At 33.4% G+C, this 13369-nt stretch overlaps 1 protein-coding gene across 2 annotated transcripts in view; it reads left to right on the top strand.

The window, feature by feature from the left end:
- CCDC102B (coiled-coil domain containing 102B) overlaps nucleotides 1-11656 on the top strand; it is a 186156-nt gene extending 174500 nt beyond the window's left edge. The window contains exons 8-9 of one of the 2 annotated variants that reach the window (XM_014565855.2): nucleotides 8631-8669; nucleotides 11597-11656. In XM_014565855.2, coding sequence (XP_014421341.2) covers nucleotides 8631-8633 — 3 coding nt within the window. In that variant the 3' untranslated portion in view covers nucleotides 8634-8669; nucleotides 11597-11656. Of the gene's footprint in view, nucleotides 1-3224; nucleotides 3634-8630; nucleotides 8670-11596 lie in introns of those variants that run through there. The other variant, XM_032470648.1, reaches the window with a different exon arrangement.
- Nucleotides 11657-13369: the final 1713 nt, after the last annotated feature.

Here is a 13369-nt window from a genome sequence, read left to right as displayed (position 1 = left end):
AAAAAATTATGGTATTGACATAAAAACAGACCTATAGATCAATGGACAGATAACAGAGCCCAGAAATTAACCTACACATACATAGATGGTCAGTTGATATGACAAAGTAGCTGAGAATTTACAACAGGAAAAGGACACTCTCTTCAATAGATGGTATTGGGAAAACTGGACCCCCATATGCAAAACAATGAAATTGGACCACTGTCTTACACCACACACACAAATTAACTCAAAATGAACGAAAGACTTGAATGTAAGGCCTGAAAGCATACAACTCCTAGAAGACAACATAGGCAGTAAGCTCTTTGACATTGGTCTTGGCGAGGATTTTTTGGATCTGACACCAAAAGCAAGGTAACAAAAGCAAAAACAAACAAGTGGAATTACATCAAACTCAAAAGCTTCTGCACCGTAAAGGAAACCATCAACAAAGTAAAAAGATGACCTACTGAACAAGAGAGGATATTTGCAGATCATTAATCTGTTAAGGATTAATAACCAAAACACACAAATAAAACTAAATAGCAAAAAAAAAAAAATCCAATTAAAAAATAGGCAGAAGATCTGAATAGACATTTCTTCAAAGAAGACATACAGATGGCCAACAGGCACATGAAGAGATGCTCAGCATCACTAATCAACAGGAAACTGCAAATCAAGACCACAATGAGGCTGTCACCTCACACTTGTTAGAATGGCTATGATCAAAAACACAAGAAATAACAAATGCCACTGAGGATGAGGAGAAAAGGCAACTCCGTGCACTGTTGGTAGAATTCTAAACTGGTGCAACCACTATAGAAAATAATGTGGGGTTCCTCAAAAGATTAAAAATAGAACTACCATATGATCCAGCAATTTCACTTCATTATTTATCTGAAGAAAATGGAAACACTAACTTGAGAAAATATCTGCAACCCCCATGTTTACTGCAGCGTTATTTACAGTAGCAAAGACATAGGGACAACCTAAGTGTCCATCAATGGATGAATGAATAAGGAAAATGTGGTTTATGTAAATATACAGTGGAATACTATTTAGGCATAAAAATAAGATCTAAATGGTTTTCTGACATTATTATAGTATTTCTAGGCATTTTTAGTAGAAAAACATTTGAAAATCTCATATATAATTAATTATAATAATAATCAAGGAATAGCAATCACTGTTGTTGGCTATGCATTGAGCTAATGAACCAATGTCTTCATAAATTAATGTTAATAACCTTCAGAACAACTGAAAAAATAATGTTTAATGAATGAATTTATGAAAAATATTGTCTTTGGTTCCTTTTTGTGTATTAGTTATGTGGGATATAAGTTTCTGGGTCAATAATTATTTAACATAATTAGAATATATCTTTGGATATCATGTTATTACAGGTTTTTCCCTTAATTATTTTCTGTTGAAAGTATTTTCACCAACATTAAATGGATCTCATTAAGATATAAAGTAAAAATACATTTTCTGTTAAGCTATCCAGATTTAACTGAACTTTGCCTTATTTAAGGACTGATGAAGTAAGAGAGACTCACAGTCTGACAACCTGATCCTTCACATTTGGGAAGTTTATTGGCTGTGACTGACTTTTAAAATTTTATGTTCCTTAATTATTCTTATTTTTGGCTTCCATCTGGACTACTTACAATGGTCACTTTCTACCCAAAGCCACAGGTTAAAAACATCCACCATCGTTTTTCTAAGGTTTGTCTCTAGGGCCTTCCCTCCAAAATGGGAGCATGTAAATAAAGGCTGTGATTACTTATATTTCTGTTGAAAACTATCAGTTGTAACACTGCTCTAATTTGTTCAGTTGTGACAAGTGAATTTCTGGAATATCTATTTTCTGAAAAACAGAAATATACTGCATGGAAAAGGAAATTATACACATCAGTAGCATTTTACAGAACATTGCTTACAAATACTTATCTAAATGCAGAATTATCATTTAAATTGTGAGTTACTCAAATTTAAGTCTATTTTCCATTTCATCATTTTATTGCATACCCCTCCAACTGTATCATGTTCGTACATCATGGGCTACCTCAGTATGTACGTTCCTCGTTTAGGAGCGTCCCAGTCTGCGGTATGCTGTTTCAGCAGCCTGAACAGACCGAGACACTGCTGGGGCTTGGTTTTAATCCGTTTTAGCACAGATGTATTTTAACTTATCCCCCTAGTAGAGCAGAGCTCTTACCTCTAAGGCATGATTTTACTTGTAGGGAATAGTATTTCTGGAGTCTCAACTGAAAGCCTCAAGTACAACCGGGAAGGGACCCCGGCATTTGCCCAGTACTGAGCCCTCTCAAGCTTCTCAGTCTCTGTTCTCCGCTGGAACCTTCTAGATTCTTGCCTTGCACATGGCCAGCTTAGGGCCTGCCACAGGACCTCGGGCATATTCTGTGCAGATGTTTGCAGGGCTTCTCTTTCCTTTTCTTCTCTCTGATACTCTCTAAATCCCAGCCATTCCAACAGCCCCAGATTCTGACCTGTTTCCTCACTCATTGAGACCAGGGTTCTCTGTCTGGCTCTGTTTCTCTGTACAGCGGTTTGAAAAATGTCCCCAGTGAGAAATGCAGGTTTAATCTGCTTCTCTTCTCAAAATTCAGTGTGGTCCATTTCTCTCAAACTTGTTTTTATACATTTTTTAAATACATTTTGTCCCATTTTTATAACTGTTTACCACAGTTGGAAAAGTCTGTTAGCAGCTATTTTGTCTTGTTCAGAAACCATTAGTTTTTCACATCGACTTCAGCCACTCCCTAATAAATCAGAAAATTCGATTAAATCTCCTTTTATCTTTAAATTTTCCCCCACTTGCCCGCTACTACTGTGGTCTAGATTATCACAGTCTCTTCCCTGGATTCCTACCCTAGCTTCCAACTCACCTCTCCGGTTTCAGTACAGACGCCACATTAAAGAGTGGAACTCTAGAAACACAGTATTTATTCTATCCCTCTCTGGGTGAAATTTCTCCATAGCTTCTCATTAAACCAACAGTAAATAACAACTCCTTACAAGGACCTATGACACTTGGGTCAATGTCAGCATTCTCAAGGCTGTTCTCTGCACATCTGTTATGTATCAGAAGAACTGATTTTTAAAATTTTCTCAATCTTCAAAGCTCTACCCACGTACTATCCTCTAGCACAGCCTGTTTTGGGTTTTTTTTATGACCATGACATGTTCATCATTCTTCGCCTGACTTCCTTCTCTTATTTTAGGTGACAGCTTCAGTGTCACTCCCTTGGTGAGGCATTTCGTGATCATATAGAACTTTACCCTTAATCTCATAGCAACCTGACCTTTTAGTTCATGTCACATATCAAAATATGATTTCCTGCTGGTATCCAGGTATGTGCTTTTGTTTGACATCTGTATTTTCTACCAGATATAAGTATCATGAGGGCAGGGATCGTGTCCTTCTTTATTTGCCACTCTATGCCCAGTGCGTCTGCGTGGTACATGGTATATACTAGTTGTTACACAAAGATTCATTGAATTAAAGAATAGATCATATTTAACTTCAAAAAGGAGGAGTTTCCGAAATTAACATCTGGAGGTTTAACAGTCAACATTTCCAAAGAATCTTAGACAGTTGAAATTGGAAGAAACAAAGATCACCTACACAATCATCAAGTTGATGTCATAATCCCTCTGGTAAACCACCTGCACTTAAATCATCCCAGAATTAGGAATTCACTACTTCACCAAGAATTTTATTTTATTTTTTGATAATTCCTATTGTTTAAAAAAAGTTTCTCTCATTACATTTAATATAACTTAAGCCTAATATTGAATTGTTTCTAAACTTATAAGTTTATAACAAGAGTTCCTTTATTTATCCAAAGGAATTCTGAAGACAATGATACATTTTTTTCCTTTTGTGATTTCTTCTGAAATTAAACTACTCAAAGATGTAATTAAAAATAAAAATTATTCTTACATTTCACTGGGTGTTAAAAAATGACATGCCATGTTGCATGCTCTATCATCATTGGCTTTCTGTAAGCTGTATACTAGGCCTGTTTCTTCATCCCTGTGAATGGTTAATGACCCAGATTTGCATGTACAAGTAAGAAATTTGAATTTCTTCAAATCAAATATAGATGTTTAAAAAATTTATGGGGGAAAGATGTTTTCTCTTCTAGCTAACATTAACAAAGATACATCAAAACATTCTTTATGGTGTTCACATTGCCTATTAATTCTTATTGTCAAAAAAGAAATGACAATCTTGGTGTGTATGTCTGCATTATAGTAAACAGGGCAATTGTTTTGAATGAGGAGACTCATGTAACATCTATCTACCCATCTTAGCTGTGTGTGTGTGTGTGTGTGTGTGTAGGTTTAGAAACATATCTATACCCTATCGCACAGAACTGTAATATGATCAAATGAGAAAATACATGTGAGAGCACTTTAAAAGTTTTTAAGTGAAATGATCTAATACTGCCCACTGTAATCATAAATAATGGTAAAGAGCTGGGGTACATTTTCTAAAATAAATACTAGACACAGTTGCTTGCTTTTCTATGCTTGAAGCAATTTGCACAATTGAATTATTCTGTTACTGTGGCTCCTGTTTCTGAATCATTTTTTATCTCCACTATTCTTTGGGATGTTGAGGTTTGCTTACAGAGTGACCTACTTTCTCCCAGCTCTTCTTTGGGACTATATTAGACCCTTCCAAAAATTGTATTAACTTTTATGGGTCACTCAGATACCACCATCTGAGTTATTGTTTCAGCACAGTAAGTTACACTTTCCAAAATGCTGCCAATGGATCATCATTCATCTGAGAAAATGGAACTGTTTGATGGTTTAATTATCCAATCTTTTTAAGATTCTGGCTGAATAAAAACAAACCATATGATGTAATGGCATTTTGGATATCAGACTACAATCTAATGGTACAAATAATTTACACGTTCAGAGTAAAATGATTGCTGACATGAGAGTATATAAGCAATCCTTGTCAAGATGATACAGTGAGATGATGCATTGATTGTCCTGCCTCCACTCTAAGCAGCAGTAAGAAATAAGACCTATTTTTAAAAAGTCATTAAGAAACATAAGCATGTTTAGTGGTACAAATAAAACTCTTCACTGGCCAGAAACAACACAGAAACACAAAACAGCAGTGCAGCTGCAGCCAAGAGTTTGCCTGGCTCTGGATCCAAATGTGGTCCATGGTGACTGGGAGTATGACTCTGAGTGGCAAAAACCAAACTTACCATTTATAAAGTAAAGTGGAGGGAGGGAGGGGAAAAAAGACATTCCTTACAGCAAAGAATCCCCCAAATTTCTCACCACATCAAAAACCTGTTACCAAAATTGATCAATAAGAAAGAGGAAACACCAACTAATTTAAAAAATTTTAAAAACAACTAGAGTTATAGTTGATATTTATAAAATACAATTGAAGATTCTGAAAAACTTGAATCCATTGAAGTTATAAATTGAGATATTTGAAATTTTCTAGAAAATAATTTCTAGTACTCAGTAAAAAGTAAAAAAAAAAAAAAAAAGAGCTGACGGAGTAATTGCTATTAAATAACTTACACATCAAATTCCGTATTCCTCCTTGAAACAAACAAACCAAGTTTTATAGCTAATTTTCATAGGTGAGTTTTATCAAAACTTTCAGCAACAGATAAAAAATACGTTTTAGGAAAGTTTGAAAGAGCATATTTCCTAAGATATTTTATGAGATAGGAAATTATTGAAACTTAAACTTGATGAAAATAGTGTAAAAGAAGAGAATTATAGATTAATCTGTGATTGAGTGGTGAAAAATTCTAAGTGCTAATCTTGGCAGAGGGAATCTAGAAGTGTTATAAAATATTCATCATGACCATACGGTGTTTATTCTGAGAATGTAAGAGAAGTTCTCTATCAGAAATGCATTAATATACACACCAATTGAGAGAAATAAAATAATAAAACAAAAAATATTAACCCATATTCATGATCAAAACTAGGAACATAAAGAACTTCCACTATCTACTTAGAATTTCTACTTTAAACATATCAAATACCATTCTTCACAGGGAAGCATTGAGTTCAGAAACAAAAGACAAAGATAACCAGTAAATCTGCTATTCAGTTTGTATCACTAGATTGTAAATAGGCAAGAAAAAAGTAGCTTAAATACTGGAAAAATGAGACAATTTTGCTATTATGTACAGACAAAATACATACCCAAGACAAGGTATAGCCCAGTTAATATAAAAACATAATAATTTAGATAAATTTTCTTGATAAAATTCAAACTAAAGACATAAAATTCCAAAAATTTTAGAAGGCATCTTTGAATAAATCAAAACAAGTATTCAAAATTCCTTTTGAGAAGTTTATAAAGTTCTTTTAGGTCCTGAAAGGAGCCCTGAATTAAAAAGGAGTTATAATACATTCATGGGTAATATGTTATAATAATGATGTCATTTGTCTCCAGACTAATAATTAAGTGTATGCATTTCTCATAAGGATACCAACAGAAATCTGCATGAAACTTGTCCAATTGTATTGATTTTCACATTGAAGAGAGTAAAGAGAATAAGGTTCTAGGAATAGCTAAGCTACTTCTGACAGCAAAAAAAAAAAAAAAAAAGATTTCTTCAATCATCAGATAGTGATAGCCATTACCTTAACTATCATAGCTTCAAGTGCCTATTGATTTCATAGATATTATATCATGTTCTGATCTTGTGGAAAGTTGTATAGCAAGCAAGTAGAATGTGTTCAACTTATTCATGAACATCCTTTGACTAGTATTTCCTATTTAAGTTAAATACATCCAAAGAATGCCCGTAACATTTTCCCTAGGAACGTTTCTTTTAGCTATTTTAGAAATCACACATTTAAAAACAAGATCAGGCAGTGAGCATTGCATCTTCTGATGATTTATATTACGTTTAAAATGAACTAACAAAGCGAACGTAACCAAATACCAACATACTAATAGTCTTTTTTTCTGGACGCAATGTGTTGACTGTTTTGATAAAATAGTTACAATAAATGATACAGATAGATGGATAGTTGGATAGATACATAGACAGACGGACAGAAAGGTAGCTCCCTGGTGTCAAGGATATTGTTTGTCTTGCTCAACTTTATAACCAACACTTAGAATGTCTGGAACATACCATGTGTGTAGGAAATATTTTCTTTAGTGAAAAATACTAGTTTCTCATTAAAGAAATAAAGTATGTACCCCTCTTAACTGTATTCCCTTTATTTAAAAGCTCACTATCGTGGCAGCTGGATTAGATAATTTGTGTTGCAAATAAGTAAAAAGGGTCATTTTTTATATTTCAAATTAATTTGCAAAAGGTATTTTGGTGGGAAACTGAATAAGACATTTTAGAAAGTAGAAACAAGGAAATGTTAAGTATTAGTTTGCCAATTTTTCTAGACTTGTAAGTTAATAAATCCTTGAAACATACACTTTTCAGATGAAAAATGTAATGGTATATACAAGATCTGCAGAAACAGAAGCACCATTTCTGTCCTTTTTGTTTCTGAGCCCAGAATCCAAGCGCAGATGTCAGTAAAGCCTTACATTTAAGTTTTGGAGGCAAGGTGAATATTGTAAGGGAAGCTCTGACATTTTGAAAGATGGAATTCCAAGACAGCAAACAAACATTCTAATCTTTCTTGGGGGTATGTTTTGCACACCTGTGCTTGCATTATTTACAAGAATATGATCTGGTAATCACTTCGTATATTTATTTGCATTTAATATTGATTTATATGATTTCTCAATAGACTTTCATCTTTTATTTGGGTTTAGAGAAGACAAATCTCAGTGTGAATGAACAAATCTGTTCTTTTCTATATAGTCTGTATTTCTAAATCTTTTCTTTTTTCTATGAATGAGATTATAAAATGTAAAACCATCCTATGATTATTTCGTTCTTCATGGTACAGGGGGAAAAGGAAACTAAAACCAAATTTCATCAACCATGAATGAATAACCACATTGCATATTAAATTTTATCTAATTGCTATTTTATAGGATTGCCAAGTACCTCACAATCACAGTTACAATGAGCTACACTTTTAATAGCATTCTTAATGCAGCTACCCGGAACACTTTTTTTTTTTTTTTTTTTTTTTGGTGGGGGAAGGTAATTAGGTTTATTTATTTATTTGCTTGTTTGTTTGTTTATTTAGGACCTCATGCATGCTAAGCACACACTGTACCCCTGAGATATACCCTCCCCCCAGAACACCTTTCAATGTTCTGGTTTCGGACATAAAAGTATACACACACATGCAGTCATTACTTCTGTTCTTTTAACATACAAAAGTTAAGTATAATTTGGTGAAAAAGACTTGAGGGATAGGAAGCAGGTAAAATACTGACTTAACTAAAGATCTTCACACATGTTTATTTGTATACAATTTACATTTCTGTAGATGGATTAATTTTTCATTCATGTTTTTGTCTTGGTTGGTATCCCTGTTTACTTGTGTCCTCTAAATTCTGCTCTCTCTACTATCCTCATCATTTTAAAGTAATACCTTAGCTCACTGCTAGATTTTTACGTAGAAATATATTTCAGCATAAGAAAGCTGGCATTTAATTGACTTAAAGGAGTATCTCCCCATTTTTATACCCACAGTGATTTCTAAGGACAAGAGAAATGGCCTTGAATTCAAGGGTAAGTGTCTAGCCCTTCACAATAACCAGATTAAGCTAACTAAAAATTATGCAGAGTATAGAACAATTTAATTCAATGTTGCTCTTCTGTTCTAATACAAAGAAACCATTTACACCCAATTATATTCTATTATTATTTAAGGCATCTAGAATGTATATTATTAAATTGTAATCTATTGTATAATATCTGTGAATATCTATTCATTATATTTTGTCTTTCAAAAATTAAGCTGAAGCTCTATAAATTTTTATTTTATATTCCTGATAAATTCCATACATTCTCTGTACTTTGAAAATGCTCTTTCTGTGTAGATTTCCACTTCTTTATTTAAATATTTTATAGAGGGTATTTTCCTCCTACCATAGCTGTAACTGTTAAATAACTTCAATTATCATTTAAATATTTCTACTAAAATTGTCCTGATTACGAGAAAATGCAGATTACATCAATGAACTAAAATATCTGTTGATTTTTACGTTTTAAGTGATCTCCATTGTTGGTGTATTTTCATGATTTAATATTTAACTTTGATATTTACACCACTACAAATTTATGTTTCTGAGTTTTACATCATCAGTAGGCACATATGAGTTGGTGCTTAAGAAAACTGAGTAGAATGGTCACACAGTTCTTAAAGATTTGCAATGTTATCTTATTGCCATGTCTGTCAAGAACACTATAGAACTCTGGCTGTAAAACTTGCTTACACAGTCAGATATGAGGACAAAAATATTGATTCGATCACAGATGATTTTCTAGTAGCACAGTTGATGTTCCCTGTTTACTTCTGATGATTAAATTTTGACAGTCATTTCTATGGCATATGCAGTTGACAACCTCAAATAGCAAAAATTAATGGTAACATACATTTAACTTTTAAGAATGTCTTCTACTTTTAGAAATTCCCATTTTGAAAAATGTTGGTATTAAGTAAAAAGAAAGTAGTCTAAGTTATATAGACAAATATGCATGTGTGTAAGCAGGAAGTTGACAGAATTTGCATGTTGAACATTAAGCAATAAAGAAAAATCTCGGTGACCCATGCAAACTTGAAGTGATTTGTGGTAGAACTCCCACAAAATTATATTTTATTATATTTATTACTTCTTACCTCTTTCTGGAAAATAAATTCAGCCAAATTACTATAATATGCATGCCTCATTTATCTGTTACAGAATTGCTAGTGCAGAAACAAAGAATAGAGCATGGTGATGGAAGGGACGGAAGGAAGGAAGGAAAAAATTTGCTAAGTTGCTTTTACTTAAATCCTTTAAGATAGTAAAGTGAAGAATTAAAATCAGCCTACACTATTAAATTTTCTGCTTATAGTGCATGTCATTCCATTAAGTGCACCTGAACTCTTACTCTTTTAAAGACACATTTTAGCAAAGTTAGCTTTATTTACTAGATTTATTCAAGTGAGTCTATTACCTCTGGGTATATAAAAATAAATGTCTTCCTTAATTTAAATCACATAGTCAAATATTAATTCTGGCCACAGAGGGTAAAATTTAGGGGTTTCCCACAGAATCTGAAATTTAGTGTATATGGGTTTTTTTAATTAAAACTATTAAATTTTTAAAAATTTGAAATGTTGACTTAGCATTAATAAAATTTGCAGACATCATGGACACAAGAATTCCCACAAATATTTTCAGTGAGGGGCCCATGGGTGTCTGGTGGATTTTATTAGCACTGTATTTGTAGATCTAATTAACATTGGTTAGGAGACTAAGCGACTTTATAACATTAGGATATTGGTACTTGTGGATGTCCTACTGTTGTTTTTATTTAGTTCCTGAAATTCTTTCCTAATTAGTCACGTTAGAGAAACTTATTTGGATGGGGGTGGTTAAATGTAAAATACATGGATAGATTCTTTGCTTGTTATAAAAATATTATACTCTATTACTAATATCAATTATTAGAATTATAATCATCATTTGAGAAAGTTTCAAACTTTGCTAGATTTTAATTGAATCATTTGAGTCTGAAAACAGTTATGTAACTGGCTACAGAAGGACTGTATTGGGGAAATCTAAGTGGGAGTGAAATGTTCCTAAATGACGCACCCTGTGAAATTCCAGCCTTGCTTTTATGTTTTTTCTTCGTGTGTGTGGTGTGTGTGTATGTGCATATATGTATGTATATACACACACACACCCCTCCGTGAGTTATCATTTCTGAAGCATGTTGGTTTAGACCAGTGTCAGCACTGGACCTTTATAGATGAGGGTCTTTACCACTACTTAGCCCACTGCCCACAGTAGTTACTTAGAGCCATCAGGCTGGAATTCAATTAAAATCTAGCAAAGTTTGCTTTAAATGTGTGCCTTTTATTTTCTATTTATTTTTACTGAAGTATAGTTGACTTACAATATTAGTTTCAGGGGTACAACACAGTGACTTGATACTTCTATAGATTCTACTCCATGCAAAGTCATCATGAAATATGGGCTGTGTTCCCTGTGCTGTACAGTACCTCCCTGTAACTTACACCTCGTAGTTCGTACCTCTTAATTCTCTTCACCTATCTTGCCCCTCCCCTCGCTCATTCTCATCTCTGGTCACCACCAGTTCTCTGTATCTGTGAGTCTGCTTCTGTTTTGTTATATTCGTTTGTTTTTTTAGATTCCATGTATAAGTAAAAATATATAGCATATGTCTTTGTCTGACTTATTCACTAAGCATTATGCCCTTTAAGTCCATCCATGTTGTTGTAAGTGGCACAATGTCATTCTTTTCTATGGCTGATTAATACTCCATTGTGTGTGTGTGTGTGTGTGTGTGTATCTCACAATTTCTTTATCCATCATCTGTTGATGGACACTTAGGTTGCTTCCATATCTTGGCCATTGCAAATAATGCTGCTATGAATACTGAGATGCATATATCTTTTTGAATGTGTTTTCAATTTCTTTGGATAGGTACCCAGGAGTGGAATTACTGGATTATCAAGGAAATGCAAATCAAAACCACGATGAGATGTCACCTCACACCTGTCAGAATGGCTATTGTCAAAAAGCCAAGAAATAACAAGTGTTGGTGAGGATGTGGAGAAAAGGGTGTTGACGGGAATGTAAATTGGTGCAACCACTACAGGAAACAGTATGAAGCTTCCTCAAAAACTCAAAAACAGAACTGTCATTTTTTTGCTTTTTTAAATACAAACTTTTACATACATACACCCAGCCCTACATTCCTTATTCTAGGATCGTGTCAAAGTTTTTCCTCTTTACAACAAATTTATCCTATTTTACTCTATTTTCCCTAGCTTATCTGGAATCTGAATTTGGCCATGAAGCCTATTTCCTCACTTCATAGATTTTCTAACTTTCCTTTTGTACTGGCTTCTTCAATGCTGCCTATCAAACATACCTAAGTCTTAGGATTATAGAACTCAAACTTTGCTAGACTGATACTGTTTCTTCTACAATTTCACTTTTTTCCTTTAACTGCCTTTCCCGCAAATCTCTTGGGCTGAATATCCTCTAGTTACTAATTACTGTGTCCAGTTCCTCAATTACCATTTATATTAATTTAATAAATGCTCCAAGAATGCATCCTATGTGCTGAGCACTATTTTAAGCAATGTTATATTTTAATAAGATGTTGTATTTTAAGTATATGTATTATATGTGTGTGTAACTCAGTTCATCTGTTCTTAAATACCATACAAAAAATTTTTTTATTTCTGATTATAAAAACATTTACTCATTCCAGAAAGATATAGAAAATGGAAAAAAAAAAAAAGGAAAAAAAAAGTAAATAAACACAAAAGTTTTTTTCCACCATCTCAAAAGTCAGAAATACTCACTGATAACATTTTGCTCAATGTTGCATAGTTTTGCAGTTGTCTGTGTGTATGCCTAAGTTCATTTTGTGTACTTACAACATGTGTGTATATTTAGATGATCATAATAGCTAAGAATTGTGTATTTACTCTGTTATATATTGTTCTAAGTAGAAATTCACTTATCTAATCCCAACATCATCCGTATATTTATTTTCCCCATTTCACAAAGGAGGAAATTGAGGAACAGCAAGGTTAAGTAATTTGCTCATTAAGGGGCAAAACTGGGATTCACATTCAGGCAGCCTGACTCCGGGGTCCATACTGGTGCATGTGACGTCTGCTCACATCCTCTCTGACCATTCATACTGTCTGTCTCATGGTCTTATACATATGCTAAGTATATAGCTACATGCTAATCATATAATTATGTATACCATATAACCACAATTATGTCTATGCAGATTTAACCCTCCTTTTCCTCCAAAATTTTATTTTAAATATTTTGCTATTTGAAAACATTATTAAAATAGCATTTTGATGAATGCATAATAAGGTATAAATATACTACTATTTGAAGTTCATCTATTGTTAAACAATTTTTCTCCTTTCCAATGTTTAAATATTGTATTATTGCAATAAACACCTATGCATAAAAATTCCTGTTCTAATTTTTCGTTATTAATTCACAAATACTCTGGGGACAGAGGAGACAAGATAGATGTGGTCACTGACGTTTGGCTGTGTTAGTGAGTCATTGTGTGTCGGAGAGGGTGGCAAGGCAGCAAAAAGTAGATGCAAATATGAGTAAGAGTCCATATTAAGTGATCAACAGGAAATGGCAGGATACTGGATAGACAACAGTGAGATGGCAGAAGCTACTTTATGGCTTCCATGATTTGTGATG

This window comes from Camelus ferus, chromosome 30 (genome assembly GCF_009834535.1).
Source record: "Camelus ferus isolate YT-003-E chromosome 30, BCGSAC_Cfer_1.0, whole genome shotgun sequence".
NCBI lineage: Eukaryota > Metazoa > Chordata > Mammalia > Artiodactyla > Camelidae > Camelus > Camelus ferus.
Note: the sequence above shows the minus strand (reverse complement) of the source record. Positions and strands in the feature narration are given on the sequence as shown.